Source organism: Tamandua tetradactyla, chromosome 23 (assembly GCF_023851605.1).
Source record: "Tamandua tetradactyla isolate mTamTet1 chromosome 23, mTamTet1.pri, whole genome shotgun sequence".
Taxonomy (NCBI): domain Eukaryota; kingdom Metazoa; phylum Chordata; class Mammalia; order Pilosa; family Myrmecophagidae; genus Tamandua; species Tamandua tetradactyla.
This window is the reverse complement of record NC_135349.1, coordinates 33,497,668-33,524,518: the sequence shown is the minus strand read 5'-3', so window position 1 is coordinate 33,524,518 and position 26,851 is coordinate 33,497,668. Positions and strand designations below refer to the sequence as shown.

General features: G+C 43.0%; 2 protein-coding genes across 7 annotated transcripts in view; one reads left to right on the top strand and one right to left on the bottom strand.

The window, feature by feature from the left end:
* EARS2 (glutamyl-tRNA synthetase 2, mitochondrial) overlaps positions 1–5,552 on the bottom strand; it is a 41,705-nt gene extending 36,153 nt beyond the window's left edge. For 2 of the 6 annotated variants that reach the window (XR_013168011.1, XM_077141545.1), the window contains exons 1-2: positions 5,077–5,543; positions 2,245–2,400 (exon numbers count right to left, since the gene is read on the bottom strand). Coding sequence is in view for 5 of the 6 variants with exons in the window: in XM_077141545.1 (XP_076997660.1) it covers positions 2,245–2,400; positions 5,077–5,215 (295 nt within the window). In the remaining variant the exon portion in view is untranslated. The other 4 variants (XM_077141550.1, XM_077141546.1, XM_077141547.1 and 1 more) reach the window with 4 other exon arrangements.
* Positions 5,351–17,468, top strand: UBFD1 (ubiquitin family domain containing 1). The gene is made up of 7 exons (XM_077141551.1): positions 5,351–5,646; positions 5,836–6,165; positions 7,060–7,268; positions 10,005–10,070; positions 10,243–10,348; positions 14,343–14,425; positions 17,089–17,468. The coding sequence occupies exons 1-7, from the start codon at positions 5,622–5,624 to the stop codon at positions 17,197–17,199; spliced, it is 930 nt and encodes a 309-aa protein (XP_076997666.1). The 5' UTR covers positions 5,351–5,621; the 3' UTR covers positions 17,200–17,468.
* The last annotated feature ends 9,383 nt before the right edge of the window (positions 17,469–26,851 follow it).

Genomic DNA, 26,851 nt, shown 5'->3' with positions numbered 1-26,851 from the left:
GTATTCTCTGTTGATTCTGTTTCTCTAGAGAACCCTAACTAATACAAGGCAAAAATGAGACAATTCTTGGCTTAAGCATGTGCTAAGAGCTCAGTAAGTATTACTCAGTAATACTTAGTAGTATTATCCCCCACCTTACTTTCGGCCTCCAAGTCGCCATTTGTGAGAAAAGATTGTTGAATTAGGTAAGCTTGGAGGTCCCTGTCCTTACCTAACCTTAAAGAAGTCTAACATGTTCAACATTTCTTGGAGTGTCTCAGGATTTAAGATATTCCTCTCAAAAGAACTGAAAATATACATTTATACAAACTTGTACATAATGTTCACAGCAGCATTAAGCATCACAGCCAAAAAAACCTAATCAACTGACGAATGAATAAACAAAATGTAGTACATACTACAGAATAAAATATTATTCAACAATGAAAATGAATGAAGTTCTGATACATAATACAGCATGGATGAACCCTGAAAACATTATGCTAAGTGAAAGAAGCCAGTCATGAAAGACTGCATATTACACGATTCTGTTTATATGAAAAGTCCAGAACAGGCAAATCCATAGACACAGAAAGATTAGTATTTGCCAGGGGATGGGGGAAAAGAGAATTAAGAGTAACCACTAATAGACACAGAGCTTATTTATGGGGTGATGGAAATGTTCTAGAATTAGATAGCAGTGACGGCTGCCCAACATAGCAAATATGCTAAATACCATTGTATTGTATATTTTTAATGGTGAATTATGTTTTTTTTTTTAAAAAAAGGGACCCTCAAAATGACAAGCTGCAGAAGCCAACCTCCATGGGGTGCCAAGAGACCTGGCTGCCTCACCATAATGCTGGGGAGAAGCAGCAGGACTGAGAGGCTGCAGGCCTCAGTCACACAATCTTGCTGGACCAGGAGCTCCACAAGGCCAGGTGTGCCAGGTTTGTTGATCACTGCATCCCTCCCGCCTAGCACAGTACCTGATAGGTGCACCATGAAATTGAAGTTCTGACCTTGGCCTTCACGGCACTACATGAGCTGGCTCCCAGCAACCTCCTGGTGCTCCTAGCTCATGTCCCTCTCCCTTTGCTTTGCTGTGCTTGGCACACACTAGCCTCCTTGCTATTCCTCAAACATGCCCAGCAATTTTCTTACACAGGGACTTTGCACCTGCTATTCCCTCTGCCTCGAACATTTTTCCAAGACAACCATAGGGCTTGCCCCTCACTTCATGCAAGTCTCTGTTCCATCACCTCCTCAGGGACCATCCTATCTAAAAGAGCAACCTCCTTAGGTTTTTCTCCCACAGCATTACCATCACTCAATGTCATGTTATGGGTTAATCTATATGTTTATCTGTCTTCTCCAAATTACTCAGGACAGGGTCGTTGTTCAAGACTGTATTCCTAGCACCTGCAAAAGTACCTGGATCATTCTAAGTGATCTTGTTGAATGAATTCCTTTATTCAACTAATCTTGACTATCTGCTATAACTCAGATTAACAGAAAAGAGAAATAAAATTAGTTTAAGAACCAGAGTCTACTGAATAATTTACTTGAGATTAGAATAGGTATCTCAAAATTGGCTTGGTATTTTTCTAGGCTAGGATTTTAACCTTCTCCAGTCATACCTGTCCTTACAGGAGGGCAACTGTTGACCCAGGACATACAAACACATTCCTCCTTGTTCTCCTTGTGCTTAGATGTCCTCAGAGTTAAACTTCCTGCAAGAAGATCAACTTGAGAGGCTGTATATGCACTGCTTGGCTTGGAAAGGGGTTAAAAGAAATTGAGCCCAGATTTAATAATGAGAAGTATTCATTAAAAAATCTGAGTTTCTGGCTCCCCTTGGAAAATTAGAAGATTTGACAAACTGAGCCAAAATTCCCACCTGACTACAAGGGGCTGGAGCTCAGAGGTATGGCCACCTTCAGATGAGGCACGCTTTCCCCTCACCACAGGGCCTGCTGCTCCACTTTTGTCTGACACTCGGCCTGTATTCCTTGCTTGGCCCCAGGAGGTATAAGATTCGATATTCTGAGATAAGAAAAGGTATCTCTAAATAGACTAGAAGCTTTTCTTCAGGGAATGTCAGCATCTTTTCAGGTGGCACCTGCCACCTCAGGCAAGCACAAATGTCCCATTTCTCCAGGAATTTCTCATTCTCCAACCTGAGCCCCATGAAAAGATCTACAGGCTCCTTCCCCTGCTCTCTGTTCCCTCCTCAAAGAAGGGTCCTGCCTGTGCCAGCCTCACCTGCCCACTCCAGCATGTCTTCAATATTCTCCGCTGCCCCAGGTACAAGGCGGGTCTGATCTGTATCCTCCAGCCTCAGGATAAAACTCCCTTGGTGCTTCTTGGCAAAGATGTAGTTGTACAAGGCAGTGCGGAGGCCGCCCAGGTGCAAAAAGCCTGGTGGAAGAAGAGAACAGCTGAGGGCACACAGGGAAAAGGAGGTGTCAGGCCTCAGCTGAGGAACAAGAAAGCTCTATGGCAGCATCCCAGTGAATTTCAAAACCCAAGAAATGGCTACCTGTCTAAAGATCTCCAGCCAGCATTCAGATAGACCACCACAGAAGAGGACCAAGGTGGTGGTCATCTTTGTCAGTCCCTCAGTATGGAAGTGAAATGCCACTCAGATTTTGGAGTATGTTATTCTCTACAAAGATTCTAAGTTCCCCAAACTGTACCAGTCACTCTACTCTGACATTAAGACAGCCTTGAAACCAGTGAGCTCCTCAAGGCAAACTTTCACCCAAAGGAGAAGCAGAGGATTATTCAGTGAAGACATACCACAAGTGTATTTAACTTACACAAATTCTATGGCATGCTCTGTCTACATCACTTAGCTACAGATAGATTACAAACTAAAAATAGTGTGAAGTCACACTTTACACATATACCCTTTGCACTCATTCTACACAACTGCCCATGTTATAGGTTTATGTACACATATCATTGTATGTTACTGTTTATGTTTTTATGTACAAATCCACATCTGTATTAAGAGATAAATGGAGGGTTTTTCAAAGTAATTTTGTCCCCAAGATATTTTCACCTTAAGTGCAGGCTTTAAAGAGTAACCACAAATATATATTTGATTCCACTATATATTTCTTCACTTGGGTTTAACGTCTAAGATTTTACTTTTTCATATTCCTATAGAGATAACTGAAAACTCAAAAGTAACATCTTCCCAGGGCCGTCATTTTCCTCTCACCCAACGTCCTCTGGCCAAGTCCATGACTCTAAGTCTCCACATAAACTTATTGGCATATCCATACATGGAGTAAGAAAAGCTGCTCCGAGGTCAGGCAAGCCTTGGTTCAACAGATTATATGTGTGATCTTGGGTTAATTATTTCAAGGCCATCACAAAACAAAATCAGTGGTTGTGGGCGTAGGAATCCATCAGACGAGAGATAGAAGGCCGGGTGTTTGAAAGTAAGGCCTCTCATATCCAACAAACCTAGTTTCAAATTCTGCATCCATTATTATTTATCAGCTGCTACTCCTGAGCACTGAAAAATTTCAATTTTTTCATCCATGAGGGAAGAATTAAAAACAAAAACCTTCATTATGGGCTACTGTGAGTTCTCAATGCTGACCAAAGTACAGCCTCAATTACTTTCAGCTATTATAATGATCTATGTTATTGATAATTCTTTTATCAGTCTATAGTTAGTGGCCTTTCTCATATAGGCTTATTTTGCAAATCAGCAAAGAAATGAGAATTATGATCATAATAAATGAGGCTAATCTTTTTTTTTCTTTTTTTTTCACATGGGCAGGCACCGGGAATCGAACCCAGGTCCTCTGGCATGGCAGGCAAGCGTCCTTGCCTGCTGAGCCACCGTGGCCCACCCAGTAATCTTAATTAAGAGCTTTCTATATGTCTCAGACTCAGTCAAGTGCCTCACCTGTATTAGCTCAATCCTGTGAGGCACACACTATTGTTAGCTTTGTTGGGGGCAGAATGCATAACTGAGGCTCAGAGAGGTTAAGCAATTTGCCTAAATTGCACTGCTAGAAAGTAGCAATGTAAGAAATTTTGACCCTTGCAATCCCAGGTGCTGGCGTCCAACCTCTACACAAGTGCTACTTAACCAAATAAGCACAGAAATTGACAGTTAAGATTTTAGAAATTTACAGCAATTTGACAGTAATTTTGCTTGTTAGATCTAATAAAAAGGAATGGGCTTGTATTTTATATTTCTCTGCTAATCCATTTTCACAGATTTTAAAAATACACTGATCTACATGATCAGAAATCAACATAAACTAGTCCTTCATCATGGATAGCTTGAGAAGTACTGCTGTACACTATACTGCCTGCCAAAACCGTTACCTTGTGCAGCTGGGATCAAGCCACAAAGGTAGCCTTATATGCTGAACGTGGCCTCATGTTCAAAATGAGAGGATGGCCGCCTCAATAGGAAAACAATTTTGGGAACTGATAGGTATACCCTAACAATACCTCCAACAGGCTATATACCATGGGTCTCTCTGCTTTCCCACACATCCTCTGGCTTGCTTAAGCTACACTGACTCTCACCATAGGGTCTTTGTACCTACAATTTCCTCTGCCCAGTCGTCCTCCCACAAGTTTCACATAGCTGGCTCCTTTATGCCATGGTTTTCAGATCAAGAATCATCTCCTTGGCAAGGCGTTTACTGAGTATCCTATCCAAACTCGGTCCCCTAACCAGCTTAATTTCCCACATGGTACAGGCAATTCTCTAAAGTTCCTTTTACTTTCATACGTGTTGAGATCACTAGAGCAGGCCGTAACGTTCTCGATTACCACTGTAATCTAGTGCCTACAACAGAGCCTGCACAGCTTGTGCTCAATACACATTTATCAAATAAATGAAAGAGAGCTCGGAGGTGATGTTACATGTCAACAGACAGAAAATTCTAGCATCGTGAATCAAATATTTCCACTTGTCCGCTTCAGTTTCTGCATCTTGTAAAATCCGGGACCGCGTTACCCGCCCAGTCTGCTTCCAAGAGGCGGGATCGTTCGAGAACATTCGGGAGCCGAGGACGGAGGGTCTACAGCTTACAACGTCACGTCCGCCAAGGTTACCTGTGGGACTGGGAGCGAACCGCACTCGCACCGCAGCCCCGGGATTACAGTCCAGGCTGGCCTCGCGCCGCCCCATGGGGCGGCCCAACGCCGCCGGGCGTCTCCCGGGCTGCAGCAGCCTCTTCAGGAGCGCCGCCATACGAGGTGGAATTGCACACGTGGGCTTCTTCTTGCATCACTTCCGGAGACTACTCCCAACCAATCCGCCTCTGCCACAGTGAGCGCAGCCCTGCCCCCTTAAAGGCGCATACTCCTTGCGAGAAAGTCCACGCTCCCATCCCTCCGGGCGGCCGCAGCCCCACTTTGCCACTAGGGGGCAGAGCCCTTCCAGAAGGCGATTTGCCGGACCCGCCCCCTTTAAGTCCAGAAAGCTAAAGCGTGGCAGAGGCCGGGCTCGGGAGCGGAGGAGGCGGGTCTCCATAGAAACCTTCACCTGTTTCCGGCCAGGCTGTGCGCGATCAGGGGCTGTTGCGGGGGCCAATCTCAGCCAGCTCGCCTTTTCCCGGCGGTCTCTGCGGGAGCGGTGGGTGTTGTACACAATCATCATGGCGGCAGCCGGGGCCCCGGATGGTGAGCGTGGAGGGGGTGGCGGGTGCCCGGGTTGGGCCGAGGTGAAGCTAGTGCGACGGGGGAGGGAGAGAGCGATCTGACCGCGGAGGGAGTAGACTGGCCAGGGGAGCGGTGGTCCCGCGGTACCCGGGCAGAGTCCGGCCCCAGGCCCAGATCGCGGTGAGCGCCCACCCCTTAACCCCCTTGCAGGCATGGAGGAACCTGGCATGGACACGGAGGCCGAGGCCTTGACCACCGAGGCGCCGGCCCGGCCCCTCAACTGCATGGAGGCCGAATCCGCGGCGGGAACGGCGGCCGAGGACTCCTGCGCGGCGCGAGGCAGCCTGCAGCCGGCCCCGGCCCAGCCCCCTGGGGACCTTGCGGGCCAGGCCTCGGTCAGCAACGGCGAGGACGCGGGCGGCGGCGCGGGCACGGAGCTGGTGGACCTGAAGATCATCTGGAACAAGACCAAGCACGACTTGAAGTTCCCCTTGGACAGCACAGGCTCCGAGCTAAAACAGAAGATTCACTCGATTACAGGTAATCCCCGTGACACTGGGACCATCTACTTGTTCCCAGCGCTTCCACCGTTCTAGGTACGGTTCTGTCCTCTTTCTTTACCTCAGTTCCTTTCATCCTCCCAGCAGACCTCCGAAGTAGAAACTCGGTTACCCATTATTCAGGTGGAGAAAACGATAGCCAAGATTAGGGAGTAGCTGAGCTGGGATTCAAGCCAAGGCTGACTCTTAGGGCCAAGTTTTTATCGAGTATCACTAAAACATCTTCCTTGTTAAACATAAAGCTCCCAAGCCTCCCCCCTGGAAATTCTCATTCAGTAAGTCTGAGATGTGGTCAGCAATTTATATATTACAAATATCTCAGTTAATTTTCATAAGGGAAGTTTAGCAAATACCGCAGTTGACTGTCATGCTGGTCCAATCACTGCTGCTTATATTAATTTTATCCTATATAGGGTATCTTGCCATCTAAAATGATTTCCTTTTTAAGCTTTTTCCAAGCAGCTTGCAAGCTCCATAAGAACAGGAAGTTTGTCTTATTAACTTCTGTTTCTCTGACCCCTCTGGATTCTCAGTTAATATTTAAGTAATTGGGTGATCGAGGACCAATTGAAATGAATAATAGTTATTGAGTGGTAACTATATACCAGGTGCTGCACAAAATGATCTACATTTGTCTTATATCACAATCCTTAAAGGGGATCTCTACACAAGGAATAACTGTCATCTTTATTATAAAAATTCTGGAATCTGAGGCTCAGAGAAGTTGTGAATTGCCTAGGTTGTGAATTTATCAAGTGCACACGACCTGTCAGTGGTAAAGCCAGTATTCACCTCCTGGCCTTTTGCCAAAGGGCTCGGTCCAGATATATTTTTTCATTCATTCCTTTCATTGTCTGCCCTACCTTTTCCCAAGGTCTCCCACCTGCCATGCAGAAAGTCATGTATAAAGGGCTTGTCCCTGAGGATAAGACGTTGAGAGAAATAAAAGTGGCCAGCGGTGCCAAGATCATGGTGGTTGGCTCCACGATAAATGACGTTTTAGCGGTAAACACGCCCAAAGATGCTGCACAGCAGGACACAAAAGCTGAAGAGAACAAGAAGGAACCTCTCTGCCGACAGAAAGTGAGTCCATTGGGTGCTGGTTGGTCCTGAGAAGTTTGAGGCTTTGTCCTCTCAAGCCTGGCTGGCTACATTCTCCCTAGAATAAGCTCCTTTTTGGACAGGGCCCATGATGGAAATTTATGGCAGCAATTGGGTGCGGCTGGCTGTTGAGTGAAGGTGACAACTACCTGAGATTTGCAACTTTGTCTCATCTGGCGGGTCAGTGTGCCTCAAATCTACTTACTTTAGGATAAGGCCTTTATAAAGGCAGGCTTCATCAAAAGAAATCAGACATTGGTTTCTCTTCTTTCTTGCAGGAGAAAAATGCCACTATAGCAAGTAAACCCCCATTTTATACAAGTGTTTGGTTTTTGGTGTGTGGCTTCCTCTAAGCAAAAGTCCTTTCCTGGGTAGGTAGGGAAATCACAACTTTCAGAGGTTCCCCTAAAACTGACTCTTTCAGGAAGCCAAATGTAGCCGATGAGGTAGATAACTACACTGATTTTTTTTTCTCCTGACCCATGAAACAGAATAATTTTTCATATTCCTTATTACTCATTTTGGATGAAAGAGATTGAAACTTGTCTGTATTCATCGCAGCCATTAAAATTCTTTTTGTAATTAGGAAAAATTAGATTATTATGTATGGGTGGAACAGACTGCAAGGATCATCACTTGTGATCTTATCACCCAGCAAACCTCACTTGTAGCCTCCTAGCCACTCTCGAAGGCATTCCAGGGAAACAGAGAATCTAAACTTAGCCTATCTCCTGAGGGGAGCAGACCCACTTGAACCGCCATTACTCAGTGACCATGGGTCAGGGCACGTGGCCAACACAGTTTTGTGTTACAGGCCTGAAGTCCCTTATCTGTGTTTCCAAAGCCAGAAAAGAGTCTGAAAACCTAAAATGTTGGCATGAGTTTGGCAGCAAAACCTGACCAGAACTGACATGAGGCTGTTATGGGTTAATTTATTACAATTTGTGTGGATTTTCATGTTTTGTTGCAGAGTTAGTAACACATTTAGTAACAAGGTGTTCTGCCAAGCCCCACAGAGGATTTTGTAAAATGTATATTTTAAAAAATATCCACACACATATATTCCAATCATATTATACAATCAGTGGCTCACAATATCATCACATAGTTGTGTATTCTTCACCATGATCATTTTTAGAACATTTGTCTCACTTCAGAAAAGGAAAATTAAAAAAAGAACCAGACATCCCGTACTCCTTACCTCCCCCATTGATCCACAGTAATGAAATGTATTTTAAAACCATACTGCCTTTATATAAAACACCGAAACTCTCAGTGCCAAAACATCTGTCTGTAAGGGTTTAGATAAGGGATTGTGAACCTGTATTAATTTCTAAAAGGTGTTTATTTGGACACTTTTCACCCCCAGGTCTGAGATCATAGTGTCTTATAAGTGATAGGGCCCCGTTTCCATTTTTTGTCTTCCTCTGTCTTGCCCTGCATGTATGTGAAATTGTCAAATATGAGTCTAAGATGTGAGTGAATGTTCCCACTGGCCACACCCTTGGAGCATAACATACTTCTTAAATATAGGGTTTGTGTTACTAATGGTAGCTCAACAGGCCTAGAGCTGTTCTCAGTGCAGGGAAAAGTCTTCAAAAGGTACTTGTAAGGTATGACTTCAATTATGCTTCCAACCCAGACTACTTTGCTTCATTGATGTCAGTTAGGCACAATATGGCCTAATGAGAGGGACCCAGTTCCCTGGGTTCTTATCAACTTCCTCAGGAATCTGGTGCTAACATATAGAGTGCCTCTTTTCTGGCAGTCTGGCTGTGTTGAGACTATTCCAGCCAGAGAGTTTCTGCCATGGCAGCAAGGGTTGAGGCTGGCTCAGAGCTGCCTGGTCCTCAGTGTGATTAAATTTTTACCCTCCACCCACTCATTGCTCTAGCTTCACCAAGCAGTGACTCCACCTATAAAGCCACAGGTGGTGGAAAGGAAACAAAACTCAAACATTTGCCAGGCAAGAGGGCTGTTTCAGGGAACCATGAAGAAGATGCTTAGGACACTTAATTAAATTAGTTGGCTCAGACTCCTTGGAATGGGGGTGGGGAGTAGAGACTACTTAATGTCAGTCTATAAAAGCAATCAGCATTTCTGTTTGGAATTTGGGCTCTTCAGGTTTCTGTTTAGCTTGGGCAGGAGTTGGGGGCCATGTGTAGACTTCTGCAGTGAGATACCAGATGCCCCTTCTAGGAAATTAGGCCAATTACTAACATCACATAGCTTATTTTGTTATTTTAAATGGACATAAGTGACTCATATTTTACTTGCCAGCAAAGCTATGCTCTGTTTGACTCTTTTAAGCTTGATGTTTAATGTTTTCAGTGGTGATTTAGGGGTAGGAATGGGGGATGGGAGGCTGTAGAATTTATTTGTTTTTTCTAGAACTTTGATATCTAATATGGTCGCCACAAGTGGCTGACTAAAATAAATTTGAGAATTCAGTTCCTCAGTCATACTAGCTACATATCAGGTACTCACTCAGTAACCACAGGTGGGCAGTGGCTACCACTTTGGATGGCACAAATCTAGAACATTTCCTTCATCAGAGTGGATAGCACTGCTCTGTAGCATCAAAGGACCCATAGTTTGTGGACATAAAAAGCTTTTGAAGCAGAACATGAAGCTTTCTTCATCCTGTCTCTCAGAGGGGCAGTAATGTGACTAACATGGTCAACGATTTCATGTATGTCTTCTTACTTATTGTTATAGCAACACAGGAAGGTGTTGGATAAAGGAAAACCTGAAGATGTGATGCCGTCTGTTAAGGGTGCCCAGGTAAGCCAGACTCCTTCATTCCATCATTTTGGAAATGAACTAGTATACCTTCTAGCTTGCTGAAATTGTTGTAATCATGTCCTTTCATCCTTCTCTTCTCTTTTTTCTGTCTTACCTCGTTTCTGGCCTCCCTTGCTCGATCCTGCCCCTTACCATGCTTTTGTGCCTCCAGGAGCGCCTGCCAACGGTACCCTTATCTGGCATGTACAATAAGTCTGGAGGAAAAGTGAGACTCACCTTTAAGTTAGAGCAAGACCAACTATGGATTGGCACAAAAGGTAAATCATTGTTCTCAACCACTTCCTAGCTTGCCTCCTTGTCTCCAGCCCTTGAGGCACTCACTCGTTCTTGGGTGCAGTTCTGGTCCCTGTCCTGAAACCTCTCTCTCTTCACTGTGCTCTGTGTGCTTCTAGCTTTTGATTTTGCTTTTAGATGCTTGTTTGAATTTCTTTCCTCATTCTTTTCAGTCTGATCTCAGTGTCAACCCAGGAAATATTAACTCTTCAATTGCACAGAGTCAGAGGTCCCAAATGTGAGGCTGAGGGCCAAGTCTTGTCCACAGACAAGAGTTTTACAGGTTTACACACAGTCTGTAAAATTTGGGAGATTTCAAATAATCTGATTTTTTGGCTTCTCTTGAAAAAAAATCAAAAGATATGGCTTTCTGGGCCTAATTTCTGACATGGCAGTGATCATTTGGAGCCGAGTAGTAGTTTTAGATGGGCCATGCTGCACTCCTCACTTCTCCCGTTTGTCTTACATATGTATGTAGTCAGCTTTGTTCCTTCATATCACCTGCCCAGCCACTGTAGGTCAGAGTTTGACACTGTGTTACGTGAAGTTTTCCTAAAGGCTGCCTGGGAGCCTGCCCCTGCCTGCATGCCCGGTTGCCCTCTGTCTGCACCTCCCCAGCTCATACCGTATCTGTGTCAGTCTTGATGATTTTTTGGAAGTGTCTTCTCTCCCCGTTCCCCCCCATAAAAACCAAAGTTTTGCTGGTTACATTCCAGAATCATCCATGTCCCTTCCTTTGCCGCCATATTGGTGCTACTTAAGGCTCCAAGGATCTTTTTTTTTTTTTTTGGCATGGGCAGGCACCAAGAATCGAACCCAGGTCTCTGGCATGGCAGGCGAGAACTCTGCCTGCTAAGCTACTGTGCCCTGCCCTCTCAGTATCTTTAAACTTGATCTTTTAGAAGCTAGTTAACCTATTTATCTACCCCATCCATGTTCCGTTCTGTCCTATTCATCTTCTATACTGGTTTTTGTCACCGGTTCCTGTGCTTGAAAGCCTTTGAGTCTTTAAGGCCAAGTTCAAATGCCTTAACATAGTGTCTGCGCTCCTGACAGTGGGAGCCTCGTTTAAATTTTTTATCTAGCTTCCTGTCCTACTCCTGCTCCTGCTTGCCCTGTTGTATACTATGTATTTCATTTGCATTGCTTTTTGAACTTCCCAGCGTGCTTTGCACAGCTCTGCTCATACCCTTACCTGGAATGCCTCCTTCCCATTCCTTGTTATTAATAAAGTTTTCCAAGACCCTACTTGGATGTCCTCTTCTGATGAAACCTTCCCTAATATGTCCCTCGTCCTCCAGGATGCTGCTGCTTCTGTTCATAGAGCGCTCCCTTTGAATCCCCAGAGCATTTGTTACTCTGACTTGTCTGTTCCCCTGTTAGATTCCTGCAGGGAGTGGAACATGCCTTATCCACCTTTTTCTGGCCAGCACTCTAGGTATTCAGTATTTGCAGTAATTGCCAATGAGAAGTATGGGAATCCCTTCATCTGAGGTTCATTGGTCTCAAAGATAGGCCATTTAATATGAATCTACTTAAAATGAGACCAAAGTTTCACAGAAAATAACTGGGATAAGGGTGGCAGGAAGTGAGATTTTTATCATCTAAAACCTGAAAATCAGTTCCTTACTCTCAATCCTATGCTGATTCTTAGAATGAACAAACTCAAATGCCAAAAATACCTGATTTCTCTAAGAATTTCATGATACTTGCTATGTTATTCATTTTACATTAGACTCTACTGCTTGGTGAAAGCAAATTTAGTAAAATGTTTAAGCGCTTCCCTAGTATTCCCCGGGGGCCTTTGAAACCTTTCACATATGGTTCAGTTTATTCTCCTGAACCTATCATATCACACTCCCTCCCCCTTCTTTTCTCTTCCCTTGTTTGTTGCCCTGCCTTTATCAGACCCACACCTATTAATGACTTTGCAGATGATTTTCCATCATTTGCATTGCTTTGATGAAATCCTGCCTCTTGTGAGAGTTTTCATATCACCTCTGGGCAATTGCAGGCAGTTTCTAGGGCTGGTCCAGAAAGACAGTGATGTCCAGAAGGACAGATACATGTTAAAGGAGGTACTGGTTTCTGGATGAGGACTAAGTCTGTGAGTGATTGTTGGTTCTGTAGTAAATATTTTCATTTTTGGAATTTGTGTGGGAAACAAGTTATAAGTGCAGGCACCAATATCATAACAATCTCCTATACTGTATTGACGGTTTTATTGTAGCTTAAGGAGTACCCACCCCCCGCTTTGTCATGAAAGCAGAGCTTTAAAAGAATCTTGACATGTTGGAGCTTCAGAGCTATTAGAAGCATCCTTATTCCCCAGCTTGTTAAAGAGGGTGGTGATGAGCTATTCATGCCTTCAGAGGTTGGCCAAAGCCTTAAATTTTTGAGAATTTCATTCTAACCCAAAACTGCTGTAGCAGTATGCCTCAGAAGCCCATGGGGGCATGAACTCCCTTCTTACTTGCCCAGGAGTCATATCACCTGAGTGTCTTAAGCACTCTTGGAGGACAACTTGTTCTGCGAGTTGGCTATTTGCCACTGGCTTCATTTTTCTGCTGGCATAAGCTGCTTGTGGAATGATCATCTTGGTAGTTCTTGAATGGAGGGCTTTACTGAACAAGTGACATTTGAGCCACTCCTCACCACTGAAACCCTCCCTGGTTGTTTGTATAAGAGGCAGCACTAACAGCCTCAAGTACAGCAGGGTGAGAAACACCAACTGTAGGCAGGTATGGTAAATTCCGGTGAAGCTGCTAGGGGAGAGCGTGTGTCCTGTTTGTAGTTGAGTCTCTCATCTAGCTGATTGCTGTCACTTAGGAATGTGGGTCCAGACCATTAAATCTGAGTTTTCAAGAAAAGTCAGAAATCTTCATTTTATATGAAATTTCTGGACGTTTCAAGATGGCAGATACGTTTTAAAGTTTCAGTCTTAAAGACAGTTGCTGGTCAGGTCCAGCTGTGGGTCACTGTCTTAGAGCTACTGAAAGCCAAAACCTCGATGGCCATCTTCAGGTCTGTTTCCCTTGTCCCTGTTTTTCAGAGATCAGGGTCCGCAGAATGGAAGCAAGATGGCTCAGGTTATCAGCTAGACCAGAACCCAGATCTCTAAATTCCTTGTTTGTTTTGTTAACTAATCTATTTTCAGTTTCTGCCTTTCAGATTTTTCTTTCTGCAAAGTCTGTAATACATTTTTTTCAATTTGATATAACTATTTGCTGAGAATGGCAGTCTCTGCTGCTTCTGGGTGGTCATTTCCTAATGCGCAGGTGTCCCATGCTTTCCTGCCATCATTCCTAGTCGTGCCCTGCTTTGCTCACTACCAGCAGTCTCATCTCACTTCAGGCACCCCTTGCTGCCTCCTCGTTCTTACCTGCCATTCTTAAATTTGCTGTAAAATGACTTTAAACCCCACGTGATAAACCTATGTCAAGAGTCTAAATGTTTTAATAGAACTTCAAGTGTGTGTATTTGGAGGGGTGGGGGACCAAGGGGTTGTCAGGGAGGGGGTGGTGTTGAGTGAGCCAGATCACAGGTTAGAAACTAGTCTTAAACCCCAAGCACTCCTCCGTCCCCGTGAGAGACAAGGGGGACACTGTTACCATTTGTTCTTAGTTCTCTTGACTAAGAACTAAGTCAAGGGGGACATCCTAGGGGACAAACACTTTAACCAATGCTAGACTTAGATGATAAGAGTTTGAAGGAATTTCTTGTTTTTTTTAGTAAACATCAGACTTTTAAATACGAAACCAGGAAAGATGGCTCTCTGCTCTTAGAGACCCTTTAATAGGTCATTAGCAAATCCTGTTCCCTATTTTCCTAAGAAGATCCCAACTCCCAAACAGGGAACTAGTTGTTCTGAGAAGGCATGGTATCAGGGGCTTGAGTTGACCCTGATGAGGGACTGCTGTGTCAGAGGAGTTAGAACGGGAGAACTTTGAATAATCACTGTAATCCCTCTCAACTTAGAGCGGACTGAGAAATTGCCCATGGGCTCCATTAAAAATGTGGTCAGTGAACCTATCGAAGGACATGAAGACTACCACATGATGGTAAGTAGTACTGGCTTGGTTTAGCCTCTCACTAGACCCCTGCTTCTATTTCATTTAGCAGGCAATGGATTTTTAACTGAGATTTTTTTAATTGACGAGAAAACTCCGTCTTCAGAAGACACACTGTTTTCTTCATCTATTTAGAACATGATTCATGACCCTAGTCCTAGTTCTTATCTCTTTTAGTAATGTCTCTTTTGCCTCCCTCCTATTTGTAAGATTTTGTTTTTAGATCAGGGAAATAAACGTGAAGAGGAGGAAATGACTTGTGGATTTTCATTTTAAATGTTGCGCGTATGAAAACAAAACCCCTACCACCCTTGGTGTTGGTGAGGCACCAGGCAGTCTCCCTTCTGTGAGTGTCCTGCTCCTTCCTAGGTCTCACCATCGAGTGGCTGAGGACCCTCTGGGGAGGATAGGGTCTGTGGGACAGACCTTCTACTAAAGAGAAGAGGTTTCTTCTACTTAGATACCTCTAAAGAGAGCAGGCTACTTTCAGCTGTTTCACGAGACAGAATGCTCAGGGGCATTCCAAAGAATACACAGAACAAAGTGCAGATCTCAGGCATCTGATGAACTCAGCCCAATAGGCAGACCCCTTCTGTTTTCTAGCTGTATTTCGAGGGCCCACTTTAAAAATGAAGTTTACAAAGTTGCTCTGACAGGGACTTGATCTAAGCAGTAACAGGGTGTGGGCAGGGCCCTCTGCCGTTCTCCATCTGAGGCGGCAGAGTTTCCAGCATCCGGCCACATCCCAAATAAAAGTAGCTGCTAGTGGTTTGATGTGTGGATTGGGGTCACAAAGCCCAGAGTAGGGAGATGTGTTTGACAATCCCATGAAGGGGGGGATCTAACATTATAGCAGTTTTCTCTCTGGGCAGGTGACAAACCCCCTTGTTGCAGGAGAGATCAGTCAGAGGGACTCAAAGCTGGCTGGCTAGGGGGCAGCAGTGTTCCTGTCCTGTCTGCTTGGCGGTGCTCAAGCACAGCCCTGGGTGGGTTATGGTGCCTGGACTGCTGGACTCCTGGGCTTGCGGTTTCTGCGAGTGAGGGCAGCACTGCTGGGGGCCGTTTCCTGGCCCTCTGGCTGCGCTTCCACCCCTGGCCCCCCCATAGTCCTTTTAAAATTTAAAACAAATGTTTATATTTGAGCACTTGTAGGTCTATGGAAAAGTCATTCAGAAAATACAGACTTTAAATACACCCCCGCCCCGCAGAGTTACACAGTCTTCCCTGTTAACATTTTGCATTAACGTGGTCTCTCCATTTCCTTTCAGAAAAGTGCACACTCCTGGGCCAATGATTCGTTATGCCTGCTCAGTTATATATTTATTTATTTATTTCTGTTTTTAAAACTGAATTGGCTATTTCTACCTTGGCCCACTAAATCCCCTTTGAAACATTTATGTTACCAGTTTTGCCCTGAAGGGTTTGCAACACCAGTTTTCAAACAGCCTGTTGATAGAGTTTAAGACAAGCTTAATGGACCATTTTGGACATCTTTTAAGGAATTGGTGTGAGTGGGTAGTGCTCTAGAATTGAGTTTAAATGCTCTTTTCTGTCTGGAATAGTTTCCGGCAGAGGTGGTCCTAATAGCCCCTTTTTTCTGAACAACATTAAGAACCACCTTTACCTTTGTCTTAACGAAAGTTATTTATTTTCCTGTTTTTTGCAGATGCCATTCCACTAGCTAGATTAATACTGATTCATAGCTTACATTAGAGAAGTGACTGTATGTTTTCATTTTTAGAGAAATGTTTTTAAAAATACAGAAAAGAACAAAGAATACTATAATAAACCCATATATCCAACACCAAGAAATGACAGTTGTAAACGTTTTGTAACTTTGTTTTAAGTCTTTTTTAAATAAAAGAAATGAAATTTATGAATAGCAATGACGTCCCATTGTCTTCCCCTCTATTCCCCCACCTGTTACCATTTTCAAAAATTGAACACATATCTTTCCCATCTATCTATGCTGTTATTTCCATATATATCCATAGAGTATTGTTTTGTGTTTTTTCAGTTTACATAAATGGTATCATGGTATGTATCGTTCTGCAGCTTGCTTTTTTTGGTTCTACACTAAGATCTATCCGTATCATCTGTAGCTCTGATTCATACCTCATAAAAGTAATCCAGCATTCGTATGAATAGGCCATGTCACTTATAACTATGCCTTCCCTTACTGATGGATATGTAGGTTGTTTCCAGGTTTTTATAATTTCTGACAATGTTGCTTTGGACACTCATGTCTGTTTTCTTTTGCATGTGTGACAGTTTTTCTAGGGCAGTGGTTCTCAAACTGTGATCCCTGGATCAGCAATCTTGCATCATCTGGGAACTTGTTAGAAATGCACATTCTTGGGTCCCACCCAGACTTGCAGAATCCCAGGCTCTAAAGGGTGGACCTGTATTTTAACAAGCCCACCAGTGGTTCTGATACCCACTCAGGTTTGAAAACCACTGCCTTAGGGTTGGCTATGCTTATCTCTCCTACCTTTTTTTTTTTTGAGTTAGGAGAATGCTCCCCCTGTGCACAGTTTGTTTTTTTCTCCCCTTTTTAATTAACTTCCCAACCACCCCAGACCCCCATTTGTTGTTCTGCTTGCTCAGTCTCCCAATCTCTGAAGTACCGCTTGGTTTTCCTTTTTCCCTTCCAGGCGTTTCAGTTGGGCCCCACGGAAGCCTCTTACTACTGGGTGTACTGGGTTCCAACTCAATATGTGGATGCAATCAAAGACACTGTGCTGGGGAAATGGCAGTATTTTTGAAAGCACTTTCACCTCTGGCCCAGGAGACTGACCCAAAGTGAAGGACATTGCTGGGAGAGGCCTGCAGCATCCCTGGATTTCAGAGTTCTGGAACTTTGTTAAAAAAAAGTCTATATCCAATCTAAGGTGATGTGGTGACTGAAGCCAGAGGTGATGTACTTTCACCATTAGCTTAATTTTAACTTAAAATCACCAGTTCCCTTTCTTGCAGTCAGCTTCGTACCATTTTGAAAGTCAGGATGGTGGAAATCAATAAACCTGAATTCCGAGCGTGTCGTGTGGAATACTCTTAAGTGTGTTGAGAGTAGCTCTGCCAATTTGGTTTAGAAGGGAATGATCAAAAGCTTCCTGGGTTTTGTTTTTTTTTTTTAAGTAATTTCATCTGAAATATTTTCATAAATCTTTGGTTGCAAACATTTGGACTGCATTGTAATGAGTTGGGGTGTTTTTTTTTCCCCCTCTTTATAAAATTGTATGCAAAATGGGGGGGGGCTAGTAAGCCGTATTTTTCTGTCTATTGATTCAGATTAAATTCTTTCCCTGTTTATTTTCTCACTTCCTAGATTTGAGTTTTTGATTTAAGAACCCAAAGATGTCAGTTCCTCTTTTTGTACCTCATCAACGCTTCCTTTCCTGGGCCCCCTCCAACCGTGCTGCTGCTTGTGAATGCACGGTGGGAGAGGAAGAGCTATTTGGTCTTGGTCAGGTAGCGCTCACACTTGCGCTGGCATTTGTCGAGCAGCAGAGATTCTCAAAGTAACTCCTGTCTAAATGTCTTGCCCTTTGGACTCTGAGCTCTGGGGAATTTGCCTGATGGTTTGATGATTGTCTGCAGCCTTTCCTTGAGCTTGGCTTTGATGTCCAGCCTGGCATGAGTATGTGTGAGCTGTATTGCTGAAAAGCCACAACAGCCACACAGACCAAGTCTGCTTCAAGGAGGTGCCAGGTAGAAGACAGTTTATACTGCCAGGTGGCCACAGATCCAGTTACCTTTTTCCTTTGAAAGTTTTCAAGAAACTCTTAAGCAGTCCAATGATTACTTCAATTATGCTTCTCCATTTGGTTCTTCTGCTCATGCATTGAGTTCAAGTGTCCTTTATCCCAGGTTCAGAGATGCTGCCTTTTCTCACTAAGAAGACATCTGGCCTAGTGGGTCGGCTAATGGGTTTAAACAACGAAAGTGGGGTAAATTGCTTTCATGATTAGATCACCTTCTTCCGTCCTTGGCCTGTTCTTTGTACATGTGAACTTCTGTTGTCTCCTTATGGCTTGATTGACTCTGAAATGGGGGAAGTCTCTTCGTGAAGGAAACCCTTTGTGCTGTTTGCTGTTTCTCTGCTGCTGTCTTTGCGATTCTCCTCTCACTGGTTGCAGGCTCTCTCTCATAGTAAGGTTTGGTGAGAGAGTTTCCAGACGTCACATTTTGGGTTCTAGGCTGTTCTCTTCATTCTGTGAAATGTATTAGCATGTGTTCGCCTCTGATGACTATTCCTTGTGAGCCAGTTAATGGTGATACTCCATACCCTTTCCTTCTAAGCTGTAGTTCAGGAATCCAGCCCACAGCGACAGACTCTTGGTTTTTGTGGTATAGTTGATGCCAAGCGAGGCATCTGGACAGAAAAATCTACTCTTGCTTTTTGGGAGATTTAAGTACAAATGTGAAGTACAGCATCCAAGAAACTGCCTGTTTTTCATCTCTTGAAAAAAGGAGCAGTCACTGTAGCTCTTAGGTCCTTGTTGGCTTGAAGTTCCTGGAGAAAGTATGTATCTTTGCTACTTGTCAAAGCCTTCCTCTGCAGTTGCCAGGTCTACAGAGGAAATGATCATGTAGCACGTAAAGTATCATCTCGGTTCAAATACTGCCCTTTTTTTGCCAACATTCTTGTCCTAGAGATTTTTCCTGACAGTGCCGCACACCCACTTTGGATCTCTTGAAATAGGTGTCTCTTTCCCCGACTTGCCTCGAAATGCTGCTCTCAGAGGCTGCTCTCAGGAGGCTGCCCGTTTTCACCACTTGCCAGTTAGCGTGGCTTCCCATACCACTTGCCACCCCTCCCACCTTCTGAGTGCATCCCATCGCCTCCCTGCTCCATGAGAGTCAAACTGCTTCTCACTCAGGCTGGTGTCATTTCAGGACAGGACCAAAGCCTGTGTGAGCCTTTTTATTTTTAAGTAAAATGGTGCTTTTTTCCTTACTTCAAGATATATATAAAAAATAATGTAAATGACACCTTTTCGTACAGAGCTGTTTGAGTGTTGCTTTACAGAGCTCACTGAATCTACTGAAACAGTTCTGAGCTCTGGTTCCTGACCCTGTTTGCATGGAAAACCTTTTCAGAATCTCTTGGGAGAGCAAGCCTCCTGGGAGAGCAGAGATAGATAGCACCAGAAGCCCCTGGGAGAAGTGTTTGGTTTAGATCCATGTCTGGGTCACAACAGTATTCTCTATTTTGTCACTCAGTCCTGTGACTTGTCTATTCATATTTTTCTTACAGTTGGGAATGTACTGACTAAATCTCTGTAGACAAATGGAAACATTCTTCCCTATAGGTAGTATAACTTTATTTTTTCCTCAGGATTATTTCTGTACAATTCCTTCCCTATCTCTTTCTTTGCTTTAATTTGTTTCTTTCCTCAGGGCAGTGACCTTCTCTCACTGGCAGAGGGCATGCAGGTAGGTCAGAGCTGGTTCCCAGAGAAGGACTCGGTCTCATGCGTGTTGACCCGAAGCTAGATTGAGGGAGGACCTGCTCACCGCCTCTGAGCCTCCTGATTGGCTTCCTTTTCTTTTGGAATTGTACTTGTGATCCTCCTGCAAGTCTTTGCTCACAGACATCATGCCTTTTTTTTCTTTTTTCTTTTTTGAGGTGACCTGGCAGAATAACAACAACATAATCCCTGCTAAGGCTTGGTACCTCTCGGCTCTGTCTCAGTCCAGCCAGAGAACTTAGAAAAGACAGATTCTCAAATTGCTGGAAATCTGTGATATTAAGTATTTTAATTGATGATTGGCCTTTTGCAGGTAACCTTTTCTCTTTTTAAATGAAGTTTAACTGAACTGAGGATGCACTTTCGAATAAGTTTGTGGACATAGTAGGGTCCAAGTGAGGCCCTCAGCAGGCCCCTTAGTTGCTGCTTGACCTTATGAGGGCCAAAGAGATTAACTTTGCCATGTTGCCACGTCTCTGAAAAGTTGCCATATTTCAGCCAGAAGGGGCCTATTTTCCTCGTGTTCTTACTTTAACCATGTGCCTGGAGAAGCCGTCCCGGGCCCTTGCACTTGGCCTACCCTTTCTTTGCCAGGGGCAAGGAGGCAAAGGAAATGGATTCACTGTGCCCAGGGCCACGCAAGGGGCAGACTTGCTTTTCACCCATCTTCTGAGGAAGACTGCTTTCTCCTTCCTTGCCCCTGTTCATGCCTGTTGTCTTGGAAAGGGTGGTCTCTCTGTCTTAAGGCTTTATGATAAAGTCATTTCCAGTTAGGATTGGCACCTGTTTCCTTTTTAGTAGGGCCTGTTGCCTTTGGAAGTGACAGGTGCTCAGGTGCCCTCTCATGTGCAGGACATCTGATAGATTGACCTTCTAGGCTGGATGGTTCTACTGCTTTCTAAATTTCCAAGAACCCCCTTTTTTTTCCTTTCTTAAAGAGTTCTGCCGAATTATTTGACAATATACGTAAGTACCATGTTTCCTTGTGGTGTATGCTCTGTTCTAGTTTCTGTTTTTAAATCAAATGCCTGTTTGGGAGGAGATGAACGTATTTAGTCTATTAGATTTGCACTGCTGGATATTTTTCTTTTAAGTGTAACCTTGACTAGCTGTCTTATTGTTTATCCTGTAAGATTAGTCTATCAATTAAAGTTTGATAATTAATCGCGTCTCTTTCTCCTTCCAATTTTTCACGCGCCTAATCCGTACTGGGGATCGACCAACGTGTGGAGCCGGGTCCAACACCATTTGTTGCCAGCTGAGGTTTACCTTATTATTGTGTTCATTTGGCTTTAAATATGTTCACATTCATTCTCACTGAAAACAGTTCATAAGGGGATTTTATTTTATTTATTTACTCTGTAATATTCAACTTCAGCCACCCTCCTGTGAGGGCAGCCCTCCTTTGCCTGGTCTGGCCTCCACAGTGTAGAGGGAAGGCTGCCTCCCTGTCCTGACTCCAGCACTTTATATAACATCATCCAGCAATTTGGCCTTAGAGAACATGGTAGACAAAGCACTGAGAAGAGAACCATAGCTCTAGCTTTAGGCTACCAAGACCCAGGAGGAGGGAAGGAGAAAATCTATCACCAACGATGGAACCAAACCAGAATCCTTAGTATGAAGAGTGATTTAGTTGGTCAGAACTGGTTTTGACCCAGCGAACAGTCACATCAGTCCCTCTCCCATTTCCCCCAACTTTGTAAATGTTTCTGATGGTTCCCGTCTTCCTTCCCCTCCCAGCCCCAGGAAGAGGGTGAGCTGTTTTTCCATTTTCCCAATACCTCGTAATTTTGGGGTACGATAGAGTCACAGGCTGTTCATTGGCGGGTGTCTGCCCAGGGAACCCTCTACAGCATGGAGGGGACTAGTTTATCCCAATTCGGGATGGTTGTTTCAGGTACCTTAAAACTAATAGGATGATAATCTGTCCTCAGATGAAGAGGGAGATAAAACTCCCCTTCAGTCTGAATATCTTTCTGTACTTTTTGGAGAGACGTCTTAGCATTTTCTCAATTTAGGAAACTAATTTGGTGGGGAGGGTAAAGTGGGACCTTTTCCTCAAAAGGGACCCCAGAAACCAGAAACAAGGACTTTTCCCTTTTTTTTGCCTGCGACAGTTTCTGTTCAGTTCCTGTGTGTAGTGGGAAGATGAGATGGTTCTGACGCGAGAGACCACTGCTGACACCACTTGGCTGCTTTTGGGTGGTCTTTCCTCCCCTCGGGCTTTTCCTATCTTATGAAGGCTCTTTTTTTGTTTTAAAGCCTCATTAGCCTATCTTATTCTTCTCATACAGTCCTTCCTTGTGTACCCCATTTTATAACTCCTAATTTTCATGTTTCTTCTATTTTTATCCTTTTTTCCCCTTATCTAATTTTAGTCCTTACTGTTTTCCTTTTTTGTTTTGGAAATTTTCAAACCTACGTAAAGTTGAAATAATGCTACAGTGAACATCCTTATACTTTTCACCTGAGTTCATCAACTGTAACCACATTTGCTTTTTGTCTCTCTCTCAACACACACATACATAACACATGCACTTTATTTTTCTGAACTACTTTACAGACATCATGACTCTTATCTGTACATATTTTAGCAAACATCTAAGAATAAGGACGTTGTTATACCTTCCCACAGCACCATGATCTCACCTAAGAAAACCAGTATCACTTCAGTAATACCATCTAATGTACAGACCATATTCAAATTTCTTCATTTATCCCAAATAGTGTTGCTTTTTTTCGATCAGTCATGTTTTTAAATCCTGATCCTAGTCTTTTTTTTTTTTTTTAGTTACCTTTGTATGTAATTTTTCTGTTTCTAATCTTGGTTTTTATTTCTCTTCTTAAAGAAAAGCCACTTTCCCCATGCTTTTTTTTTTTTTTAATAGTGCTATAGCAGCTTTATTTATTTTTGTATGCTATATGGTGGGGGTCACATTTCATTCTTTTTTCCATACGACTATCCTGTTATTGCAGCACCATTTGTTGAATTTCGGGTTGGGGGGAGGAGTGCATGGGCCAGGAATTGAACCTGGGTCTCCCGCATGGCAGGTGAGAATTCTACTACTGAACTACCCTTGCACACCCTCCCCATACTTTTAAATCTTTACTGAATTTTCATTTGTGCCCTTAATCCCCTCTTCCAGTCTCAGCATCCGGTTTGTTACATTGTACGCAGTGGGTTTATCATGGCAGTTGTGGGCATGAGCCTTCTTTCTTGCTGATCACTCTGGTTCTCTCTAAGATTTACAGACTTGAAGGGCTCGTGACTCAGGACTGTCTTGGGTGTTGGTGACAGACCCCTTTCAGATGACTTAGGCAGAGGGAGTTAGCTCAAATGTCTGGGAAATCCAGTGTCAGGCCTAGTGCACCGCGGTTGTGCAAGTCAGTTCCTCAGGCCCTTGACCTTCCAACTCCTGGCTCTGCTTTCTTCAGTGTTGACTTAAATTCTACCAGGCTAGCAACCCCAAGGGAAAGAAAATTTTTTTCTTCCTCAATAGTTCCAGAAATAGTAACAGATGAAGCTCATTTTGGGGCTTGTCTCACATCCCTGTCCTCCACAGACACACCATTAAGTCTTGATAACCATTAGCCTCTAGTTTTCTTCCATTCATGGTGAGCCTGGAGCTTTCAGGTGAGTATCTCATAGCACAGGTAACAGAGCAGCTTTGACAGATCACCTAGTAGGGTTTTGATCTCTTGCTTTGTGCCAGTTAAATGCTACTTGGAAAGGACCTGCTCTAACCTTGGGGTGAAGAATTGGGTACCATCTGTGGGTGCTCCATCCTTAGGAGGAACTGGCAGTAAACATTGCCTTTAGGTCAATTCCCTTTATTGCGTTTTACCATGGACCAGGCTACCCTTCACCACAGCCCTCTGGTCACCCCCACATTACACATTAGAGGAAACTGAGGCTCAGAGAGGTTAAGTGTCTTAACCAAGGTCACATGCTTTCAAGAAGAGTCCATTTTTGCCTGATGACAAAGTCTGTTTAGCTACTTATTGATGAGAACATAGGAAATAACTCAAAACTGCTGGTTTTTTTTCCTTTAATTTTTCTCTTTCCCTGCTTTAGCTATAGAGTATGTCTAATTGGGAACAACCTGTGTTTGTTAGTTGTTTTTTAAACTTTGAACATTGTCATTATTTATTCAATCATTGGCTACCTTTTTAAAAAAAAACTTTATTGTAGTAAAATATATACATCTCAAATTTTCCCATTTTAACCACTTTCAGGTATATAATTCAATAATTATATTCACACATTCATATCCAAATTTTTCATCCCCTTAAACAGAAACTCTGTATCTGTTAAGCAATAAGTACCCATTCCCTCACCCCTGATCCTTGGTAACCTACATGTAATCTATTATCTTGTCTCTGTGGATTTGCTTATTCAAGGTATTTTATATATGAGATCATTCATTATTTGTCTTTTTTGTCTGGCTTATTTCACCCAACATGATGTTTTCAAGATTCATTTATGTTGTAGCTACATTCTGGAATTTGTTCGTTTTTATGGCTGAATAATATTGTGCTTAAACTTTTTATTTTTAAATAATTTCACACTTATAGGATAATTACAAAAATAACACAAAACCTTAACAGAGAACTCCCCACCACCACCCAGATACCCCATTCCACCAATTTTAACATTTTGCCGCATTTGCCATATTATTCTATCTGTCCATCTATTTACCAGTCTATCAATCCATCTATCCATTTTCTAAACATTTGAGAGTAGGTTATATATACATCATGCTCCTTGAACACGTAATACTTCCATATACATTTTCTAAGACTAAGGATATTCACTCTTAAGTACAGTGATCAAGTTCAAGAAATCTAGCATTGATAAAAAGCTTTCAGTATATATTCCAGTTTTTTTCATATGTCTGCTAATATGCTTTTGAAGTTTTTCTTAGATCCCACCCAGGATCATGTATTACATCTGTCATTGTCTCTTTTATTGCTCTCTTAAATCAACCTATATACAACATAACTTTCCCATCTCAACTACTTCCAAGCCAAAACTGTGGGTTTAATCATATTTACTAACTCACCATTTTAAAAATAACATAGTAATACTTGTACTTGATAAAGACATCTCAAGTGACACAGTCTCATACTCAAGTTTTCCTAGCTTCTCAACTCCAGTTCTGGTGAGTTTATCTTCCTGCCCCTGAAGGAAGTAGAATTCACTTTGGCATAATCACATACAGGTCCACTCCAGGAGCAGAAAGTACTGTTATTCCCTCTTATGTCACTTAGCAGAATTAGAGGGGAGGGATTCTTCAGTGGGAACTTAGGATGCTAAGAGCAGAAGTGGGGAGGCAGCAGCCACTGGTAAATACCTCATAAATACTCAAGACTCCAGCCCCTGGCTCTTATCTATTACCTGCCTAGGAATCCCACAAACATCTAAAATTTAACGTGCCCCATACTAATTTCCCTTCAAATCTGATCTCTTCCCATATTCCCTGTTTTAAACAGTGACTCACCCAGTACCAGCTCAAGACAGAAATTTGGGAGACATCCTATTTTCATTTCATCTCTAACTTCATCTGATTAAGTTCTGCCATTTTTATTCCTAGAATATCTTTCCAGACCATCCTCTCTATATGCCAACCTCCAAATCATCTTCATTTCTCTCATGGGTTCTTCCAGTGACCACCAGGGTCACTCCCTTCAGTCCACCTTTACACAGCCACCAGTGATGGATCTCAGACATCTGACTTGCTCTTCCCTGCAGAAAATCCAGTAGTGTACCCTAATGCCAACAAGCACTTTACTCCCTCCTTTGTGACTCAACTGACCTCAGCCGTATCTTTAACCAAGAACAACCCCAACTTAGTTTGTGTTCTGGCAATATCCCAAACTGAACAAACTGATGCCCTTCCTCCTGTTTTTGCATGCAGTGCTTTTCCTGGCTGTGTACTGTCTCCTGCCCTTTCTGCATGGCTAATTTCTACATGTGGCCCTAAAAATTGATTGCTCAGGCTTCACTGCCTGTTAACAACTTTCTCAAGTGTCAGTTCCTCAGCTTCTGCTAAGTACTCCCACAATTTTCACATACTTTAAAATATTTTATTTTAGAACTTATATTTTCATTTATTATGTTATTTTTAATTTAGAAAATACTGACTTATGAAAAATAAGCCCTAAGTATTTTTGTCATGCTATGATAGCAATTAACAATTTGGTATGTTTCATCATAATTGAATCATGCTGCTTATGACTTGTTTCCACTTACAATACCAGTCTGTCCATGTTATTATATAAAATTCTATTTAACCAACCCCATATTGTTGGATATCCAATTGTATGCCATCAATACACTTGTTATATTTATCGTTTTGAATTTTCTCCCAACTCTTTATTTTGAAAACTTTCAAACAGAATAGTTGTAATAGTATAGTGAGCCTGCATATACCCATCACCTGGTCACCAGTTAACATTTTATCACATTTGTTTTTTTTTTCATTGAACATGGAGAGCTGCAGACATCATAAAACTTCACTTCTAAATATTAAGCAGCCACCTTTTGCAAGTAAGGTTATTCTAACCACTATATATTACTACTATACCTGAGAAATTTAATATTGTCCTAGCATCTGTATACAGCCCAGTTGTCCCCAAAATACTGTATTCCCCAAGCCAGTCAAGCTTCACAATTTCCAAGAAGTCATCATTTCTCTGTGGCCCCCTTTAAGAACAGTTGCCCTGTCTCTTTTCCCATGGTATTGGCATTTTTAAAAAGTCCAGTCCTTATAATCTGCTTCACCTTCTGAATTTTTCTTATGATTAGATTCACATTAAGAGATTTTAGCAATGCTTTGGAGATGACGTGTCCTCAGGGTATCCCATCAGAAACTGCACATGTTGGCCTGTTGCACTTTAGGTGATGCTGAGTGGAGTACTGTCACGTGGATTTTAACCG